A 22,900-nucleotide genomic window follows, 5' to 3' on the forward strand; every position below is an offset into this window, starting at 1 on the left:
GCTCTAGTTTTACTCTGTGGTGTAACACCCATTCATACACTCACAAAATGAAGACAAGGCTCCCCCATGTGTCTCTCTGCTGAAAGACCTAGACAGTAGGGTCTGCTGGACTCACTGCAAATTTTTGTGGCAAAGTGAATGATAGGATATGGGGTTCCAGAGGAATATTACCAGGGAGTAGTGACCTACCTACAAAAACTGCCACAGTGATGAAAAACTGATCTGGCATAAATTGCAAACCAGTGATTTTTGGGACAGTATCTAGTTTGATATTTGAAGTTAATAAAAATAAGGCATAAACAGAAGACATAAGATACTTTTTTCTGCTCTTATTTTATAGGATCATTGTTATCAGAAGCAATACCTCTGATGGAACTCATGTTCTTAATGCTCATAGGTTTTGGTTACACAAAAAAGGTGTGTGCAGCAGATCCCTTGAATGGTGTGAATCTGCTCCAGCTTATCACACCCACTCTGTGATGTCTTTTATGACAATCTCTGTGTATTCCAGAGGCACTCTTATAATAAAATTTATGAATTAGCTTTAGTGTGTTACTATCAGCATCACTGCCAACCCTCTGAATTGTACAAACAGTGTAGATTTGCTGTCCTTTCCACCAGCTGATTTAAGTAATAACAGTAAAAATGCCCACTAAAGACCTGTAGGTGCTGTGACAATTTTACGATTTTAAAACAATCTAATACCAGCAGCACAAAACCCCCCAAATGATATTTAACAGAAACAAATTAGCTTTTAAAAAGTTCTGCCAGTTGGTAAACAGGCTACAAAATTGTTCCTGTTCACCTTAGGACTGAGAACAAGCCTTCAACCTCTACACAAATGCTGGCAATTGCAAGAGAGTTAATTGAAACAATTCAGTGTTACCAGTCATTCAGAGGAATTCTGAAAATGCAGAGGTGAAATCTTGACGTGTGGTTTTTTTACTCAAGCTGAATTTAGGCTGAGCAGGCTGAGTAAATCACTGCACCTGCTCTGTTTCTGAAGAGCAGTGATTTTCTGTGGAGATGTGTTACTCCTGGGTCTGTTATGAGCACGACTGTTTCCTCCAAGCCTCCTGTGTGTGGATGGTTCACACTGCATTTGAGACTGTCAGTCCCCAGGTGGCCATGCTATCCCCAGCCTTTTATCAATGATTTATGTGTAAACTACTCAAGATACCTGTGCAGGTTAAAGATAAAGCTCCTGAAGTTTGTTTTCTCTCTGTGGATATGTCTGGCTTTGAGTGTTTGATCCAGCTGATGAACTGCAAGATGAAAGTGTTTGTGCCAGGTGTGCATTGGGATTGCCATTGAGGAGTAAATCATATCATCAGCCTGTAAATGAAATGTAAAACTGTAAAAAATATTCCAAACAAAGGCTACTTCAGACAAAAAATATTTCCTACCACCTCATAAAACAAATAGTGAGCAAATAACTGTTGGAACTTTGGCAGAGTTTTGGTTACTGTGTTTGGCCCATGATGAAAAAAATTATCAACATGGATCTGCATCTTGGTGTTTTGAACTGGTCTTTCCTTCCGTTATGTGTGTACTCTGTGAAGCAAGTTTCACATCAATTTCTACTGCTGCTCAGTACACTGTCTTTAGTTCTTTTCTGTTCTCCTTTTTAGATGACTGCAGCATTTAGGCTTTCCTAGGCCAGTACATAATGTACTCCTCCCTCCTCAGCTGCTATTTCAATTATAAAAACCAGCAGATGGGTTTAACCATAGATGCCCTAATGTGTGACTGCTTAAAAATTTCTGACATTGCTTTTTGCTTGAACTGGTCCTGCTACCCATTAAACCATGATATCATGAAGTGGAAATAACAGATGATAACAGATGATAGGGACTAGTTGGGAGATTCTACTTTTTAAAAGGTTTTTCTATATAAAGATAATTTTGCCTGAAATGTCTTGTGTTACACAGGAGTAAGAAAACCAGCATTCAACGTTGTGCTGCTTCTACATGTAAAGTGTTAAGGGTACCTAAAGTAAGATTTTAAAAATGTGTTTTTCTCAAAGACATTTGAATTTTTTGGTTGGAGTTACATTTTTTTGCCTTTCTTCCACATCCCATTATTCTTCCTTTTCTGCTCAATCAAGTGTTAATGAGGAATTCAGTTAAAAAAAAAATGTGTTGAGGATAACCAGACCTCACAGGCTCCTCATTGAGCTCAGCAGGGCACTAGAGCTCAGCTATCCTTCATTTCCCTGTGAGGATGATCAGTTCTGGGTGAGCACTTTCAAAGGGCAGGGAGTTTTTGAAGGTGCTGGGCAGGATGATGGATGGCTGTGCCTGTCATGCAGTGTGTGCTGGAAATGCAGCTGTGCTGGGGGGGCAGGGACAGCAGCTCCAGTCTTGGCTGAGAGCAACTGGGACAGGGACTTGTTTAATAACAACCTCCAAAGCTGGGCCTGGGGAGCTGCTAAAGGTGTCTCCATCACCTCTGGTTTAGGTTTTGGCTTTGTTCTTGAATTCCTCAGCTGTGTGCTGAAGTGTGTGTTCCTACCCCAGGTGAAGAGGGAAGGTGTTTGCTTCTGCTTTTCTGCATGCTGTAACATTCCTCAACAAGGCACCATGACTTGATTTTAGTGTATTCAAGTCACTTGGGACTTTTGAAAGATTTTTTAAATTTATCTTTCTGGTTTGACCCAGTGTTCTTAAATTAACCTTGCATTTTTACAATTTTTTTAAAATATTGCAATTTTTTACATATAACATCCTGCTATTTTTCTGAATTTCCAATATTAGAATTCCGTATTTTCTTTTATCACATGCTTGAGATTATTCTGTGTGTTTGTATCCATCTCTTTTTTTTCTGATTTGTAATTTGTTGCCTAGGAACAACTGATGTCATTTGTTGTAAAAGTGCTGTTGTAAAGTGAAAAAAACCTTCAAAGCAAATGAGAATTTTACTTTTTTTCCTACATTTTGTTATTTACATTGTCTGCTTATGATGTTAAAGTCTTCAAAAAATGGGAATGGCCTCCTCTTGCCTGTTCTACCCTTAAGGTCAAACACATCAAAGAAATACTTCAAATATAGTAATCCAAATACAGGAGGCCTTTTGCACCTATGTTTAGATTTTGATAAAATAACCTTTCAAAAATAAACATAAAATACAGAGATGTTAACTTTACCTAGTGATATCTCATTTACAGCTGATATGGGTACTACAGCACAAAAAGAGTGTAAACTTCATAATAAATACTGAGAGATTTTATAAAGGGCATTATTAGGAAATCACTCTGGCACCTTTAAAAGAATCATCCAGTCATTTTGTTCAGATGCTGTTGCTGCTGCAGTGACTGCAGAGGGAGCCAAGAGTCTGATGGAGACAGCAGTCCTATTCTAGTCAAGAAATGTCAGGACTTTGTGTTTCTTTTTATTTCATGAGAGATCACATCAAATCTCAGCTAAAAGGAGAAAGGGAAGAGCTTGTTTTGAGAAGGGATAATATTATGATATCTTAGGGCAAGGAAAAAAGGCATGAACAAGATCAGCACACTTATATAACATCTGAACCTTCTGAAAATCTTAATGAAAAGAAATAGGTTCATGTCATTAGAAGAGGAGAATATCCCAGTGCCTGCATGAGTACTGGGGTGACGTTAGCTCAGATGAGTTGGCTGTGAATGCTGGCACTGTGCAGATCATTGCTGTGTGAGGGGCTGGTTGCAGATGCAGTTGCAAGGGAGTAGCTGCAGGAAGCAGAGCAGCCACCCTGGAACCTGCCCTTGGCCTCCTGTGGGTGCCCCACACCATCACCCTTGCAGAGCTCCTTCCTAACCCATTCCTATGTAGAATTTTTCACTTGGATCGAGGCCAGCATATCAGCAGAACAGAGGAGCACCCAAAGGAGTGAGCAGAGAAAGGGAATGAGGAGATCCTTCCAGCTTGGAATGGTGACCCTCTAGGGGTGCCAGAATCAGCTTTCAAGAAAACATATGGAGGCAGAATTTCCTAGTCAAAGCATTATTAACAATCCCTGTAGTGTCACAGTTTATCTCCTTCAAAGCTTGGAACCAAAACATTTCCCATTTCTTTGCTGGGTGCTGTCTTGCATTGCTTTGCCTGCTCTGCTTCCTTGCAGCTTGTGTATCCAGAAACAAATGTTGGTCTCTCTGGGCCTCCTGCTGTTTGTTTTAAATAATCTTTATTAAAGATCTGAAAACACTTCCAATATGCTGAATTGTGCTGTTAAATCTAGCTCTGTAGCTGTGAAGGTGTGGCTTTGTTAGAAATGTGCTGTTTGTCCTACTATCACTGATTCTGTTACAGACCTTTGCTTTAGGCTATTGTAAGTGAGACTGGGAGATAACTGACTGTTTCTGGGCAAAGAACTGCGGGAATTCTGAGGGCTGGAGAAAAGACAGGCTTCCAGGCATCCAGCCTGTCCATCAGTCCACTGCTTGTAGCAAACAAGTTTTGGAACAAACTTTCAGGAGCATCAGTTTGTCTCACTATCTCTAGAAGTCCAAATACCCTTTTTTTTCTCTCTCTCTCTTTTTTTTTTTCCTTGAACTTAATTATTCCTTTGCTCTTTCTGCAGATCCTAGAAGAAAGTATCATGTAAGGCTGCTGGCATATAATAATATGGAAGAAGGTTATCAGGCTGACCAAACAGTCAGCACTCCTGGATGTGTCTGTAAGTGTTGTACATGCATGAAGAATTTCTTGAGAGTTGAGGTGTTTCAGGGTCCCAGCAGCTCTGTGTTTTTAACTCATAAATAATCAATTAATTCAGTGTAAAACAGAGAGCAAGAAAGATCATATCAGTGACAAATACTGCCTTAGTCATCCTGCAACTGAGGCACTGAAGCATGTTCAAGAAGCACAGTTGAAGAAACAACACAGCCCAAGCACATTTCCCTCCCTTGCTGAACTGTCTGCATCATCTAACACGATGTATCCTGTATCTTTTGAAAGATTTTTCTCTTTTTCTTGTCTCTGCTGATAGTTTTGATTTAATTTTTAAATAAACAAGTAGGATTGCAGAAATAATATGGGGCATGTGTTGGGTTAGGAGGATCTTTAATAGCTTTTACCAGATTTCTGGATCTGAATACCAGGTAGTGCTGGATTAGGGCAGATTTGTATCTAAACTGTGGGCTCAGGCCTCTTAAAGTCACCAGTATCTGTACACACGTGCAGTAAATAATTCCTGCTCCCATTGTGTTTTAAACAGCTGTTCGTGATCGCATGGTGCCTCCCCCACCACCTCCTCACCACCTCTATGCCAAGGCCAACACCTCATCCTCCATCTACCTGCACTGGGGCAAGCCAGCCTTCACCTCTGCTCAGCTCATCAACTACACTGTGCGCTGCAACCCCGTGGGGCTGCAGAACGCCTCGCTGGTTCTCTACCTGCAGACGTGAGTGCAGCGCACCTCAGCACTCCTGGGTTCCCACTTCCACACCCTTCCCACTCACTTTCTGTTCTTCCTGCTCTCTTTTCTTTTACTAGCAACAACTTTTATTTCCCTCAGAAGAATGTGGGTTTTGCTCATTGGCTGCTGGTTATGTTTCTTGGGTTTTTAAAGATATATTCATAGAACAGCTTCATTGTCTACCGGTGATCCTTGTGTTGGAGGGCTAGCTCTTAATTTTTTAATCTCTTTTTAGCTGTCTAGGTTGAATTTAATTTTAAGCTCTTTTTCAACAATACAAAAGACAATACTTATTTAATAGGTAGCTTGTCTGGGCAAAGATGGGACTTAGTTCAGTGTCTGATTTTAAGACTGAAAATGATAATTTCTGAGGGGTTGAGCATTTCATTGTGGGAATGCTGTGCTCCTGAGTGTGTGGCACCTTGCCAGGGGAAAGCTGAGTAGGATTGCTTGCTTTGCAGAGAGGCAATGTGTGAGGCACAGAGTGGCTGAACAGGGAAGGGAGCCTGCCTTGGGTTGCTGCTCACCTCTGCCCAGGTGGTGTGGGAGCAGAACACTGCTCCATGCTGGGGGCCCTGGAGCTTCTGGGGGAATCCATGTGTGTAGCTCCCTCAAAACTTCAGTTTACTCAAGCCTCTAAATAAGAAAAATGCTGTCTCAAAGGATAAATGGTTTCCATCCTTATATTTATGGTTTTCTCTTCCAAGAACACATCTGCTGCTGTATAACTCCTGGCTTAACGATTAGACACAGTATAATCACCATGTAAAGTTCTTAGTGTGCAGTGTGGAGCACAGCAGTGAGTGCTGCTTTTTGTGATAGGATGAGGCTATTGCAAGTACTGGTTACTGCCCCTGCAGTGCAAAAGATGAAAATGCTAAATGAGATTTAATAAAGCAATATCTGTAGAGTAAGGCCATTTTAAATTGAGATTTAATCTTGATTGGGGTATTATCATCCAGAATTAACCCTGGCATATATGAAAGACTTCCCTCTGCCCCAGAATCTAAGTAAAGTAAAATGTCTATAACTGACTTTGTGATCAAATTGCAAACTACAGTGTTATAATTAATAGAATCAATTCTGCAGTTTATGTATTACTAACTACTGCTACCAGATGAGTAAGGAGCATTCATATTCATCCCCTAAACATGAGGTGTGGAGGCCATAAGTGGAAGGGGATGCTGCCTGTATGGCCTCTGTATGCCCTGGGAAGCAGATCCAAGAGCCAATACCACGTTCCTTGTCAGCTGTGACACTGGGTGCAGTCTGTTACTCCAGCTTGAAGCACAGCCTCCTATGGACAAGTGTGAAAAGAGCGGAGTTTGGGATACCTGCTGGTGATCCAGCCAGTATTGTTTGTGCATCAGCTGTTCAAACAACATTTATAAAAACTTGACCTCATGTTAATTGGCAGCAGACATAACATCCTCCTGAGAGCTCCAGGCTGGTACAATTCCATTTCCAGGTAGGCAGCACAGGTGTGCCATGTGTCTGGACTTGGACTGGTTTGTCCTGTGTTGAACTGACAGTGGGAACCTACTCCTGTGACTGAGGCATCTGATTTGGGGATCTTCAAGTCAACTGCTGCTCTTTAATGTGTTTTATTCCTTCATATGTCCAGGTCAGAGACTCACATGTTAGTTCAAGGTCTTGAGCCAAAAACCATGTATGAATTTGCAGTGCGGTTGCACGTGGACCAGCTCTCCAGTCCTTGGAGCCCTGTAGTGTACCACACTACCCTCCCTGAAGGTAAGGAACCTGGAGAAGGGACCCTATGGTTCTAAAAAGAACATTTTGTAAACCGAGTGGCCTGAAAAATTAATTAAAAGCTGTGTGTAAGACAGAGAAATCCTTTCCTCTGAGACACAGATAGTGCTCTTCTTGGTGAGAAATAGAAAAATGCTAGCAGGGAAATCCCTGTTTTGGAACTTTTTCAAAATCCACCCTAAAACAGCACTGATTTTTGTATAAAGTGTGATGCTTTCACTACTAGCAGCCACTGAATAGAAATAACTTGAATAAAAACTTTAAAAGAGTTGAAGAGGCGTGGCTGATTCATAGGCATTTATGAAAACATATTCTAAACCCCAGAAGTTTTGGAAACTGTAAGAATATTGCCCATCTACTGCCTTAGCTGCTCTTTTGATTTACTGTCAGCTTGGTAGGGGAAAATCCACACCCTCAGTTTCATATTCTCACCAAAGCAATGTTTGGGAGGTACTTGTGTGTTCACAGGGTAGTGAAGTAGGGAGGTTGTCAGTAACTGTTTCTTTCTGGAGTTGAGGGAAAAATAGGAAACTTGCTTTTTTTAGTTTATAGAATCTAAACTATTGACTGGTTTGGAGTTAACAGGAGAGTGTCTCTGAGGAGCAGTATGTGTTTGTTTCAGTGTGGTTTCTGGGATGTAGCAGTAGCCATTAGGACTGCACATCAGTTCCTTTCTGAGCAATCTAATTGCATGTAAATTGGGTTAGCCTAATAGCATTGTGTTACTGTTCTCACAGCACCATCTGGCCCTCCAGTAGGAGTGAAGGTGACTTTGATAGAGGATAATACTGCTTTGGTTTCCTGGAAGCCACCTGACGGTCCTGAAACTGTTGTTACGCGGTACACTATCCTCTATGCATCCAGGAAGTCTTGGATTGCTGGGGAATGGCAAGTGTTGCACAGAGAAGGTAAACTGAAATCATGAACCCATGAACTGGACAAATGATGATGCTGCTTATAAAATGCTTTGTTGCTTTCAGCAACCTTGGGCTACACTACTACTATGAGTTATGTAATAAATTCATATAAGTGTTCAAATGAAAGTTCAAGTTAGTTTAGAATTCTTGCCATGGGAAGATGTATTAAAAAGCAAGTTCATACTCAGAAGATGAGGAGAGAAGGGACTCTCTGTGTTACTTTGGAGCTCAGTGTGTGCATGTAAACCAAAATGTCTTGTAAATCCAATTACATCCATCTTAGTTCCACTGTAACCATGATTGTGATGGTTTCATTTTGTAAATGCAGTCTTTCAAATCTGAAGTCTCTGAGATGCCTTGCTCTCCTGAAATAAATGTTTAAATGTGCCTGGGTGGGTTTATATGTTTCTGTCGATCACTGCCAATCCAGTTAGCTCAGTTTGCTTAATGAACTTTCTCCTACTCCCAGTAAATCACTCTGCAAATTCAATCTGACTCTCTGGCTCTATTCTACTGCTGAGCCCCAGCTAATCTCACAGTGCCTTGGGTATGCTGAACTGCAGTCACATCTCTGTGATTAAATATCGAGATAGTATAAATTTTTGTAGGCACTTTTTTGAATTATACTGGGATTTGAAGAGCTCAATCAAGAACAGATTTCTACTGTAGTCATAAAAAAGTAAAAGGCATCTATTGTTCCATTGGTAGTCAAAATAGACAGAGGTAGTTCAGAATAGATAATGTTCTAATAATGTCTTAAACCAGAGAGGAAAGCTCAGTGTTACAGAGTGAAGTCATGTGCTTGAGTAGCCTCTCTAAGAGGATTGCCCTGGAAGAGTTAATGTTTTGTTGTTCTGCTTTGTTACCTGGCTGGAAGCTTAGCTGTCAGCAGAGAGTGAGGCTATACCTTTTATGTGGAGATAATTCTAAAAACTTAATGAGTGTGCCCTCACAGAGGATAATTCATTTCACCATCATGGAGAGTGAGCTGTTCTAGTTCAGAGCTGTTATTCTTCGTGCTGCTCCTAAAGAGAGGACAAAGGACCAACAGCCCCTCTGAAAGGCGGCAGTGCCACTTTGTCTGCTGCAGCACAATGCTGTTTGTCAGGCTGACCTCAGAGAGAATGGGCAGAGTGAAGAGTAACAGGAAAATTACTGTTAAACTAAATTTGTAAAAAATAACTAGTCTCTGAAATATCAGTCAGGTCTAACTACAGGGGAAGATTGAGCCTATGGGTTTTCACTATTAAAATTGTTCAATGAAACAGTAATTTAAATAAAGTTGTGCAACTAAATTGTTGGAAGAAACAGTGATATTGTTATATTAAAGGACAAATTTACTGTTATTTTTTACTCAATAGAAGACCCAGCAGATTTAAATTCATGGAGAACTTATATTTGAAGACTAAATCTTGTCGTTCTGTTGATGATGCACGGTATTTGCTGCATGCAGCAAAGTGGCTGAATTGCTTTCAGATACATTGTTCAGCTCAGTCATGCCTGAGAAACTGAACAGCATCTCTGTATTTCACCAGAGATTTGGGATGACAGGATGGCAATAACAGTAAACATTTTCATGTGTTCCCATACTGAAAGTGGTGCAGGGAATGAGCAAATGGAGAGCTATAAATCTTGGTGTATTACTGTGCCCATCAATGTTAGAGCCACAAATTTTGCATTTTGATAGATATATTAGGGTTTGAGGCATGGCATGGAATTCAGGCATCTTGACACACTGGGACAATCTGTTATAGTCTTAGTTAAAGTATAGATGACAAAGTCTGTGAAAGGAAATTAGTATGTAGAGATAAAATTGGACAAATACCATGATCAGTCCTGTGACAGCCTTTCATAGGTAATTTGAGGTAGAAGCAGGGTTTGGGTTTTTTAATGTATTTATTCTGATTAGATCAGTTAACTCTATGCAATAAATAGCATTGTTTTGTCTTGATGCTAAACTGGTTCTGCAGTAGATTTGTGAAATCTGAACTCCATTCCATTTTCAAACCTCCAGAGAAATCCCCTCAAATAAAGAAAATATTAAAAAAACCCACCAAACCAAACAACCACCAACCAACCCTGCAACCTATAAACGTCCTAGCATGGGCTTTAGTTTATGCAGGCATGGGCTTTAGTTTATGCAGGAAATTTTCTCCCAATCCACCCCCTAATTCGACTGAGCTTTGTTAGGCCTGGCAAATATATATAAATATATAAATATAACTGCATTTTGGGGTTGATTCATGATGTGAGTTATCTTCCAGCCACCTCCCCCTTGTTCCCTAGTTCTCTTCCAGTGGTTCAGAAGTTACAGCCCTTGCACTCTTGGTGTGCAGTAAATCAGTACCAAGTGCTCACTTGCTTTAGCAATGCAGCAGATTGGAAAGGAGCTGGTGGCAAGGAGCCTGTGGTATTTAAATGTGACCTTTCACCCTTGCTGGTGCTAAAAATTACAGCTCCTTTGGTTACAGATACCTCCTGTTTCACTTCAAATGCTTTCAGCTAATGTTTTTTTTTTTAATGGAAGAACTGAAATAGCTTTTGAAGTAGCTTCCTTTTTGTCAACAAAATAACTTCATCTATTATAGGCTTCCATGACAATATGATTTTTGTCTTCTCAAACTGATTTAAAAAGTTAAAATTTTGACTTAAGTCTGAAAAAATAAATGGAGTATGTGAAAGGGAAGAGATAGATTTAGTGCTGTAACTGCCACTGTTAAGAAATTAAAGCAGCATATTTCTATGGTGTCAAGAAAAACAGGTATTTTAGAAATGAATTGGAATTCTAAGCAGTAGTTGCAGTCCCTGGCTAGGCAAAGCTCTGATTGACTTTGATAGAAGTTTTGCCTGTCTAAGAACAATGCTAGTGAATCCTATTTATGTTCTTAATCTTTTTTCCTGCCTCCAGGGACTTCAGGAAATGAAACCCTAGCATATGAAAAAGACATTTTCTGTAATATTCTTAATAGCACAGCTTAGATGCACAGTAATCAAGGAAGCCTATACAGGTCTAAATAGGGATTAATTTTATTTTAAAATCATGGTATAAGGTACTCTTGCACAGCTGTCCTGTTCATTTAACTAGACCTGAAATTTGATAAACTGAACCTGGGTTCTTTTGTTATGTCAATTTTCATTCACATTCATGGTACAATAAGTGGAGCAGAGGCACATATAGTCTATATGAGGCAGGTTTAATGTTCTGGTTTCTCTGCCTCAGAGTCTGGTTAACACTAGGTGCATCTCCTTGCAGATGTGATCACAACATAAAGGCTGTTACACTGAAATGCAGCTGTGCCAGATTTGGGGTTGATGTACTGTGTATTGTAGCTGATACTTGAATCTGGGTTTTGAGCTATACTGGCACTTCACAGTGTCCTGTGATCAAGTAGAATGGAGAGAAAGGAAACAAGGGATGAGAAGGCAAGCCCAGTGCTCATTCTGTAGCTTGTATATGCAGGGTAGAATGTATCAAAGTGATCACAATCCTAAGATTTAGAGGTGTTATTGGGGAAAAAAAGTGTAAGTCCCAATGTCTGAATCTGAGTTTTTTCCCAAAATTTTGTCCAACTGGAACTGTTGATCATATCTGTTCATAGGAGCGATGACCATGGCTTTGCTGGAAAACCTTGCAGCAGGAAACATCTACTTGGTAAAAATAGCAGCTTCCAATGAAGTGGGAGAAGGACCCTTCTCAAATGCAGTGGAATTTGCTGTCCTGCCAAAGGAGACATCAGAGTCTAACCAGAGACCTAAACGCTTGGATTCTGGAGATTCCACAAGTCAGTAGCAATGTTTTCATTACTCTGTCACAAGCACTGGGGAGAAAAGATCCCTGTTTGTTTTAGCTGTAACCACTTTCTGGGTAAACCATTCTGTTTTGTGTGAGGCAGTCCTAACAGTGCAGCATTTTCTTCTTCTAAATGAAACAATTCTGGAATTTTTAAATCAGTTCAGCTCAGAACTGGTGTAATTCTCTTGCTCAGAAATGGAAAGCTTGCCTTTCAAATGAGAATATATAACTGGTTTGAATTTTACACCACTAACTTTGCAGCCAGTCTTCTAAAGCATTTCCTTTAAGTCCTTTATCTGGCTTGAGATACCAGTAGCACTGGGTCTGTCCTTTACTTCCTCTCCAGGACTGCACTGACCAGACACTCCTCTGGTCTACAAGTTTTATTTTCACAAGTATAAAGATGTATGATAGAGGAGGCCTGTAAATCTCATTAGAAGGAAGCATTTGTCTCTGTGGTTGTAATTATATAACCCTGTTAATTTCCTGACAGGGAGCAGGGGTTAACTCTTCTTATTTACTGAGCCTTTCTGTGTTGCTTTTTGATACAGCTTATTCTGACTATTACCATCTGGACCAGAAATCAATGACTGGCATTGTTGTTGGGGTTTGCATAGCCTTGACCTGCATCCTTATCTGCATCCTGATCTTAATTTATCGCAGTAAAGCCAGGTATGTTTTTGTTCTCGAAGACTGAGCTATCTTTCAATGCACTCACTCTTCTCCTCCAAGAGTGCTAATTTCTCTGAAGTGCTTTGTCTCTTCACCTGTTTCTGCCAGTCTTGGAAACAAAGCACTTTGTTGGCTCTTCCTATTCTACCTGAGCGCCTTCTCCAGTGAAAAGGAGGAGGAACCCACAGAGTGAGTGGTGGTGCTTTGACAGCTCAGTATGAGGCATGTTTGCAGCTGAAGCCCTGCTTTGGGTCAGATAAGCATGCTGCTGTCCATAGTCTGCTCCTCCAGCCTGCCCACACCTGACTGGCAAGGCTTTCCCCCCCGGGTGCTGCTGGACAAGAGGAGCTCTGTCATAAAGGAGTCCCATGATGCAGATTTTAAAGCAGATCCATGATGCAGTTTCTTTGCAGCGGTGCAAGCCACTGTCTGTGTCTGTCATCACCTGCTAGAGGGTATAAACTGGCCCAGTGACTCTGCCCAGAACTTTGGGATCAGAGCAAATATAAGTCACTTGAAATAATAAATTAAAAACTCTCTGAAAGTGTTTTTCAGTAGCAGGGGCTTTTTAGCTTACATGCAGGAAAAAATATGGATTGGGAAACAGTCTCTGTGTTGTATGGTAGAAAGGTCTTAATGTCATTAGTGGTTGCTTCCTCCAAGTAATATTACTAATCATGACAATTCCTGTCTGCACATAAGCTTGTAGCCTACTGTGTATGATTAACTGGAAGCAGATGTTATTTTTATCACAAGCAATGACATTTAAATTCCATGTGAGTTAGGAGTATCATATAACAAAATGTAAATGCCAAGAATATACCAGGATTACTTGATTAATAATAGCTTTGATGTTTATCCTTGATTTTCTTTGGTATTGTATTCCTGTGGGTCAATTTTACTCCTCCTTAACATTGTGTAGGAAAGCATCTGCTCCTAAGCCTGTGCAGCAAAGCACTGACCAGCTGTCACATACCAGCATCTCATTAGCCAGTCCTAATGAGGTGGAGAAGAATATGGAAGGAATTGCAGAGAATGAAGAATCCTTATTGCCAATGATAGTGGGAAACAGCTTCATTGATGCTAAGGTACTGTGGCTTTTACTAACTCCCAGGTCAGAAATCTTTCTTTAGAATTCATTGTTACAGCATTGGAGTCCTTATATATATATATCCACAAACCTCCATGAGGCTGTTTTATCAATGGGACAAGCACAAAGTTGGCAATCCAGGCTCAAATTTTCAAGAGTTAAATGAAAGTTCAGCTGAAGGTCTGGTTGAGTACACTTGTCTTTGACTGTACTCTGCAGATTGCAGAGTCTGGCCCTGGCACAGCATCAAAGGATAAAGGCTCCATAGACTCAGGGCTGCTCAGTGATCTCTGCTGGTCCCAGGAGATAAGTGAGAGTCCTTGTCAGCACCTAACTCAGTGCAAAGTCTAGTCAGCTATGGCGCTAAGCAGGTGTTAACAAAAGTATTATTTTTCTGTATATTTACAGACATTGGTATGACAATGTTGCAGTTTATAAACTCATACTTAGTAAAATTATAAATTAGCCTAGATGGCAGGATGTACCAGTGGGGGTGCAGAACCTTCACTCCAGGAGTGCAGTGTGACAGCACCACAGTGGCTTGTCTTTCACCTGCAGACATACTGAGTTCAGGCTTGTTCTGTTCACACTGCAGACTTGGGTGCAGCTGCTCCCTGAGGATGTGTGCGAGAGCTGAGAAATGGAAATGACCCAGCACAGGCACAGACACTGCCTGTGAATGGCCACATTCTGAGTACTAAGCAAGAGCAGGAGCTGGAATATTTTGCTGTGTGCCTGCAGTATTACAGCTTCGAGTCTGGACAGAAAGCTTGCCAGATTTAGTGGGTCTGTTCTTGTCTTGAGCAGATGGGTACCGGACCACAAAAATGTGACTCACTGCTGAGGCTTCGTTTGTCTTCATTTTCAGTATGGAACCAATAGTAGAATAGAAAAATATTTTCAAGTATCTTAGAAATTTACTTTATTAAAATAAATGTCTGCCTCTTCCTCTGTTGTAGGGAGGATCTGATCTGATTATTAACAGCTATGGGCCTGTCACAAAGACTAATGGCAAGAAAAGGTGGCTGTTCTTCCAAGATGCTAAGAAGCCAAAAACTGAGGAGGTAATTGCTGTAAATGGGCAGAGATGCACAATCTTTACTGTAATACCCTCTTTGCAAAGGAAGATATATAGTTTTCTGCTTATGGAAAAACATCTTTAGTGGTCTTAGTATTAATTGGATAGTTTTAGTTGTGTAAGGTTGATGGTGCTCTATCTCATCATAGTAAAGTCATACAGAAATTCCATTTTCCGACAGACTCTTTACAGTTGGCAGACCCTGTAACTCTCCTGTTAACTGATTTCTTACTTGCCTTTGCCTTTGTATCTGTGAGCAGAAAGATTTCTGTGTACTTTGCATGGCATGAACTACTTCTGCAGAGACTCTGTATAAATGTAAATACAAATTAAATATGTATTTACAGATAAAAAGAATATCAAAATAGAGTCCTTTCCTACCCAGCAGCTAAAATTTTTGTTGGCTGAAGAGAAACAAATGAGGGAAACTAGATGATACACCCAAAGTACCGAGAAAATTGAGAATCTGAATAGAGCTCTCTGGCTTCTGAAATTGTTGGTCTGGACATATTTGGTATTTGGCTGAGAAAAAGAGCAGTTTTAAACTGAAGTGTAACCCAAATATGGACCATTACTATGCAAATTCATACCTATGGAGCATATAATCATTCTTCATTGCATTTTAACTTGCATTGTGCTCTTGTATGTTTAAGAATTAGAAAGTCTCAATATCCCTGTTGTAAAATCATATTGAAAAATATTTCTACAAGCAGCTGTGTATTTCTGCTGCTTCTATATGAAAAATATTTGCTATCACCCAAGGAGTAATACTTAAAGAACATGGGTGATAGGATAGGAGGGAGCTCTAGCAAGTGTGCTTTTAAAATACTTTTCACGTCTCTCCAGTGAAATAATTTTTTATTAGCCATGCTTATCTAGAAGGATTATTCCATCTACTGTGGAAAAGTATGAGCAAGGCTCGAGATTGATTATTTTTAAACTGTAGGAAAGCCCTGAGAGAAGCATTCTGGTGGAACAGGAGACAGGAGATGCAGTAAAAGCGCAGGTGGTGTCTCAGCTTTCTGAGGAGCCGTGTGTGTGTGTGTTGCAGGCGCAGCGCCGGCGGGCGCGGGCGGTGTGTCTGTACCAGCCGGGCCCCCCCGTGCTGCTGGGCCAGGACAGCTCCCCCAGCCCCCAGCCCAGCTTTCCGGGCCCCTTCGACACCGAGCACTCGGCCAACAGCGAGGGCAGCCACGAGACCGGCGACTCCGGGCGCTTCTCCCACGAGTCCAACGACGAGATCCACCTGTCCCTGGAGCCCGGGGCCACCCCCCCGGGCAGCAGCCCCTTGGCCAGCAGCGAGTGCCCCGCAGTGAGCCGGGCCAGCAGCTGTGCTGAGCCCCCCCTGCTGCTCCCTGCTGCCCACTCCCCTCTGCAGGTGCACCCCAAGTGACCCCGAGCTGCTCAGCGCGTGTCTGTTCGAAGGACAATGAACAGGGAGCCAAAGTTTCGTGGTGGAAAGCCTGACTGACCTAGCAGGTGATCCATGCTTCTGTTGAATGTTGGGGGTTTTTTCCTGTATTTTGGTTTGTTTTTTTAAAACTCACTCATTTTGAATGTTTAGTGGTCAAAAAATGTGAAAGGAGCGAAGATTTCTGACTAAAGTTTAAAATATGTCACTGGAGCAAAGGGAAGGCTTTTGGCCCTTTTGCTGACTATCTACCTCAGTTTGCCGAGAGGTGAACTCTGAATGACGACTGCTTTACCTCATTTGTGTTCTAGTTGGTCTCAGCTATGGAACTGATGATACTTCCTAGTAGTGTTGTTTTATTTTGGGGTTTTTTGTTTTCATCCCCCCCTGCAGCTGTGTGTTGAGTGAGTGTGTGTGAGCATGCATGTGTACTCAGTGATCAGGGAGTTGTATAGGTTGGTGGACAAGATTGTTTAGCTGAAGCTCTGTCTTTAAAAAGAAGGAAACCTCAGAGTATAAAAATGTTACGATTTCATGTGGTTGATACAGAGTATGTTACAAACTGGGAGAACTGGAACTTCCACATATACAGTCACATGAAATCTTTTGTACCTCTTGATTTCTTAGACCCTCAGTAAGCCTAGGACAGTGCCTTTCCCCAGAAACCTGTGCTAGCAGCTGCTGGCAGCACATATGTTGTATCCCTGGGGCTCTGGGACATGCTGGATTCCCCACAAATATTGCCCCTGAATTCACAGTTAAGGCGAAAAATCATAGCAAAATGAAGAAGTACTCAGCATTTTCAAACAGCTTGGCTTTGCCTGGGAGTTATGGAATAGCTAAAAATGCTGAGTATTCCAGTGTCACACTTCTTCTTAGCAGTGGTGCCTTGCATTATATATTATGAAATTACTGATTTGCCTTATTCCTTTTTAGTATTCATAAAGTTCCTTTGGAGTACAGAAAGATGCCTTAAATACTTCTTAGATGTTTTAAGTGAACAGTAACATGAGTTTATATTTCATTTTTACCCATCTTTGAGTGCTGATAAGCAGTGCTAGCATTGTAGTATGTCTCAGAACTGTTGTTAGGATGCAAAACTGCTCCTTGCCTTCACCTAGTGTGCTATTAGCCAGGAATTTTAGCTCAGGGAGTGACTTCACTTATATGCCAATCTAAAACTCTGATTAGGCTACCATGAGAAATAAAAAAGCCAGAGCTTTAGTTGAAGAGTCTGTTGAAAGAGGCAATTACTGCTACTGCCTCGAACCCATGCAATTCCTGTTTTATACTACCTCCTTTAAAATTATTCTAGTGGGTTTTTTTGTTTTGTTGTTGTTGTTTTTTCCTGTACTCAGGGAACAGTTTGTTACTTTTAAGCTGCCTCACGGAAACGTGGAGCAAATGGACAGGGTATCATTTTGTGTTTTAACAGGAGAGAGCGAGAGACGGGGAGGAGGCTGGAATCATCCCATGGTATAACTTGCCTGTACCTATGTCCAGTCCTCTTCTCACTCCTCCTCTTTCCTTGTTCTACTTAAAAATAAAAAAGAAAGAAAGAAAAAGAAAAAAAAATAGGCATATGTTTTTACTTTAAAAAATTGTTTAAAATATAATATTGTGAGAAATCATCCATAGGAACTCCTGGCTCTATTTAAGTCTGTCAGACTGTGCCACTGGCTTTACTGGTGCTGGGATGTCACCTCCAGATGTGCCAGGCTGACTCCTGTGCTGCTCCTCAGCATCAGTAGGTGGTCAGAAGCTGTGGGTAAGCCCTACTCTTGTGGTTGGACTGTGCTGAGGAATCGGGCTCTGCTTCCTGGAGCTCTTTTCTTTGGAATGGTTGCCAGTCCTGAAGCAAGCAGTACACATTCACCTCTCCCTAACAGTGTTGATTCAAATGCTTGAAGAATGATCTTGTACCAAAGACTTTCCTGTGGAAGAGAAGGAAGCCACATATTGTCCAAAAGGAATTGAACTAGTTAAAAAGCTATAGGTTTGAAGAGCTGAATACATTTTATTGTATAAGTAGTTACTAACAAAAACCAATAGGGCTTCTTGATTGTAGTAGCCGATTGCATAGGTGAGTTGTATGCTTCAACAATTTTAACTACCTTGTTGTTACAAGAGCCTTTAAAGAAAGTTATAATGCCAGCAGATATCTCCAAAGAATTCCAAGTGTACTTTTTTTCTCCAGCATGTAGTCAATGAACAGTACAGTATTAAGAAAAATATTTTTTAACAGTTTTTTATCTACTTGCTGAAGAAAAAGAAAACCTTTTCACCAAAGATTTATTTTTGGTCTTGTCAGAATGTGTAGTGTACAGCAGAGTACTGTTTTTAGTTAGGTAAACTGTGAATTAATCAAAACTAGAGTAAGAATGTGTAACTGTAGCATGAAGTTTCACACTTCATCTTTCAGAGTAGCCTCTTGTGTTAGCTGCATTCAGAAAGAGCTGATATGCAGATGGTAACTGCTTCTCCAAAGACTTGTTTGCTGTAAGTACTGGCAATGGGGTATAATTTTATGATCCTTGTCACAGGTAAATACTGTAAATCCTAAACTCTTTCTTCCAAAGACCCATTCTGTAGTTTAACTTATGGATAGTCTGAGAGAAACAGACTTCATATAAAATCTGCCAAGCCTATATAGATGCTTGAAGTTCAATAGCCAAAGAGTTGAAAATACTGAGTGTATTAGAGAGCAGCGCATCCAGAACTGGATTAATCACTTAATATTTTATCAAGGTACTTCTTATCAGCAAATAAATAAAACCAAAGATATTTAAGGTTACCTCAGCATATAGGCAAGCTTAGTTAGGCATTAATTATCCTTTTTCTTTATTTTTATGTTAACCAAATATAAAACACTTCTCCAGAATCCAGTCTACATTCATATGCTTCCCTTTGGCACAGTCATGGTTACTACAGAACAAAAAGCCTCTCTTCAAAATTCATGACCTAGTACTAATATTTCACAAGCCTTTGTGAGAGATAATTTGTCTTATGATTGAAAATGCCAACAAGTTAAGCAAAAGAATATACAAAAAAATTGTAGAATTTGATAATGTCTCCATTAAATTTAATAGCAGAATCAATCCTTCATAATTGTAACAGTGCAAAATTTAAAAGTTTAAATGTGTCATAGCCTTGAAACCAATGCATGTAATTATAAATATAATCTTACACATGATATTTTTTTCCAAGTTTATACCTGTGGCTGTCTAAGGGAATGAGTTTTTCACTTTTCATTCCATTTGCCTAGCAAGAGCTGGCAGAACACAGCAGGCAGACTGGTTTCAGGTTTTCCAGGTTTTTCTTCTAGGTTATGTCTGTAGAAACTGGGTCCTGGAGAAAAAAATATAATTTCTTAATTATGAATTTTACTAAATATGTTCTGGAAGATGAACATAAATGTGGAATTTAGTGTTACACTATGTGAATTGATTTTGTTTAAGTGTAGTAAGAACTAAGGGGCCATGGCTGGTGTAATGAGTGTATATGCAACCCTTGTTTTGAAAAAAGGCAAAAATGTTACCATTGATATGACCTGAAAAGCATCAAAACTTACAGAGGAAATCTCAAAACTGACTCCCATGGTGATGGTGTTTGTAAGAGAGGATCTGCCCTTCAGTGCCACAGCAAGGCCTGGAGCCAAAACTGAATGCTGGATCTGCCCACAGCTGCACTTGTGTGCTTTCTTCCTATTTAACAAGTGCAAAGCACTGTCATCTTTCAGGAGTTATCCAGGATTGGGAATGTGTGTGCTGTGCAGGACAGGGCACATCACTTGGTTATTTTTTAATAGCTCTGCTACTGTAAGAGAAACCTGAAAAATCTACATATCACTTTCATTAATTTCCTATATTAGCTCTCCATTTTTTTGATAACTGATGATATAGTTTGCATAGTCTGGACAAACAAAACAAGCTTTTGTTTGTTTTTAAAATTTTCACAGTACTATTATTTTAAAAGGACAGAAGTCTTAGATGGTTAAAACTCCCATTGGCAAATGGGTTTTTGTAAGGTAAGTCACAATGCATCAGAGGTCCTCTGTACCTCTCCATGAATCCAGTATTAGCCTGCAGTAAACACTGAGTTTTTCAAGTCAGTTTACCTCTTTTTCATTGCAAATCAAGTCAACTTGAATGACTTCTCATTTGCTGCAGCCTGGGTGTACACAAGCACAGTTACTGCTGTCTCTCAGGAAAATGCTACTCAGAAAAAACTCTGAGTTGTTGTTCATTTTATGAATTTTTGTTCATTTAATGAAGTTCATGCAGGGAAAAGTCCATCTCCTAACATGGGGAACATTGGTAGGTTTTGCAGGGCACTCCATGTTTAGCCAAAAATCCCGTTCATGGCAGCCAGAGAGAGCTGCACAGGTGTAATGCTGGTGGTATTTCACAGAAATCGATTTACTGACATAATTCTCATAAAATTGAAAGCAGAATTACACTTAGTAATTGCTGAAGTGGTAGTTGTTAGCTTGAACAGTTGTTACACACTTGCCAGTTGCTGCAGCTGTGCTGATGGTAGGCAATCTCTAGAGCAGAGGAATTCCTGTCTGCAGGAAACACTGAGCACCTTTCCACAACAACACTGTGTAGTATTTTGGAGCGTGTGTTTCAAAAGCCACAATTCGTCAGTACAAGTCCAAACCTAAATCACTTTCTGTTAACAGAGAAAAGAACACAAATTCAGTTTGGCTCAAATGTAAGTTTATTTCTTTGAAATTCCTCTAGAATTATGCTGAGCCCACTCCTGACTGACTCAAAAGGGATAGAAAAACATACTTAAAGGCTTTGCTGTGTTGGGCCCTGTGGTTCCATTGGGCTTCTTCAAAAAAAGAAGTTTTCAGCTTTTCATGGTTGCATATACTCCCATTGCATCTGCCTGGTGTGTTTTCAGTGAAGACTGACTGTATATGAAAAACTGATTTATACAAATTGTTGCTTTTTGATTTTTTTGATTGTTTGGCTTTTTTGTTTATTTGTTTGTTTGTTGTTGTTTTTTTTCCCCAAGTTGTGAATGAATTGCCAGTGTAGGAGCCAGGTGTGTATCTGACATTGTGGTGGTCTGGATCCTTTCACTCCGTGTGCCATTTTCTTCTAAGGGCAGCAATGGCTGACTGGCTAATGGAGGATGGAGCTGAATTGTATTAATTTTATATTTGTCTCAGGGGATCAGCTCCATGAATTCCATTGCATGAGGGAAGCTAATGTTTGCCCTGATTTGAATGTAACTTTCTAATGTCTTTGAAAAACTATTTTGTTTAATAATGTGGATTTGTTTTTCTTTTTCTAGCATTCTAGTAAATGTTACCTAGTGTGTTGGTTCATTTTTCCCCTCTAGGGTTGTTTATATACTACCCCAAGGTCATGCCAAAAAATAATAGAAGTTTAAATGCCAAATGTTTATGAAACTGCTGTCTAAATACTGATTGATTGCACAGTTAAAATAAAAGTTTTCCTTAGTAAAAGTGTTACTCGATACTTTATTTCCAGTGTCTCTGAGGAGTTGCTCAAAATAAGGACGATGAAAGCTGCAGCACCTCATTTCAGGCTGAGCTGATAGGGATATTGTTGGCTCTTGAAGTCGTAAAAAGGGGTAGACAAGTAAACTGAACTTCTTGTTGAATTTCAAAGAACCTTCCCAGCCATGCATTCATTTATCACTTATCTACCCAGAATTATTTCTCACCTAAATCTCTATGTCCCACTGCTGAACACCCATGCAAGATCTCTGTTCTGCTTTATTTTCATGGGGTGTGAAACACGTGGTTCTCAGTGCAGTTGCTCTCCAAAGCCTGGAAAAAGGAAAGCTGCTGACAAAGCTGCACTGCTGAGTTTCCCCAGCACATTTACACCAATGTTCAATGTGTGACAGGACTGAAAATGCAGCTGCTGTTGGTCAGAAGGCAAACTGCTGCTCTTACAAAGGACTGGATTCTAGATGGAAATCAATCAAGTTCAGTTGTGAGGAAGTTGTATTCTGGAGGGATTAAATGGTTTCTGCTCTAGCAGGTTGATCACTGATTGCCACCTGAGAGCAACAAAAACTTGGCTGGGCAGTTGAGAGAGTTCAGTTCAGAGCTGGATTTAGGGTTAATAGTGCCCATGCAAACTATTGGTTATGAAACCACAGAAGTGATTGCTGTCATCTACAGGGCCTCTAGGGAGACTAAAATGAAAACATCAGTGGAAATGGAATCTTGCAATACTTGGTAGGTTTGATTTCAGTTTTTGTCTATGTTGTTCCCTAAAATATTGAATATTAATTCTTCTTTACTGGCGTTGGATATACTTAACGAAGAAGAAAACATATTCACAGGTATTTTTAAACTTTGAAATCCCAGTATTGGGAATTGAAGATCTGAAATAAATGTCTGCTAACTTTTTTCCATGTCCAGGAAATTACTGTTTCTGAATACATTTACTTTTACCTCTTTTTCTGACCATCTGTAAGAGGCATGGGCCCTGTCACTTCCAGGTGCCCTAAGAGAGGGCACACTGTGAACACCCCTGGCAGTCAGAGCTTTTCTGCTTTGTCAGATCTCCTGCTGGTCACTTGGGATGCCTGAATTCTGCACTAGAACCATGAAGTCTCTTTCCCTTTGAATTCTCAGAAGACAAAGGAAATCCCAAAAGTCTCATCATGCTTCTTTATGAATCACAGCTGTTCCTACCTGCAGAGTCTGCTTATAGACCAATTCTCCCTGGCTTATATGACATTTATCCCTGGGAGTTTTACAGCACCAGCTGTGGAGATTAT

At 40.3% G+C, this 22,900-nt stretch overlaps 1 protein-coding gene across 1 annotated transcript in view; it reads left to right on the forward strand.

Annotated features, from left to right (window-relative positions):
- Nucleotides 1-16,108, forward strand: part of PRTG (protogenin) — a 78,005-nt gene extending 61,897 nt beyond the window's left edge. The window contains 9 exon segments of the mRNA XM_033070772.1: nucleotides 4,558-4,653; nucleotides 5,194-5,380; nucleotides 7,020-7,147; nucleotides 7,903-8,073; nucleotides 11,682-11,864; nucleotides 12,427-12,547; nucleotides 13,470-13,635; nucleotides 14,597-14,701; nucleotides 15,767-16,108. Coding sequence (XP_032926663.1) covers nucleotides 4,558-4,653; nucleotides 5,194-5,380; nucleotides 7,020-7,147; nucleotides 7,903-8,073; nucleotides 11,682-11,864; nucleotides 12,427-12,547; nucleotides 13,470-13,635; nucleotides 14,597-14,701; nucleotides 15,767-16,108 — 1,499 coding nt within the window.
- Nucleotides 16,109-22,900: the final 6,792 nt, after the last annotated feature.

This window comes from Catharus ustulatus, chromosome 12 (genome assembly GCF_009819885.2).
Source record: "Catharus ustulatus isolate bCatUst1 chromosome 12, bCatUst1.pri.v2, whole genome shotgun sequence".
Taxonomy (NCBI): Eukaryota; Metazoa; Chordata; class Aves; order Passeriformes; family Turdidae; genus Catharus; species Catharus ustulatus.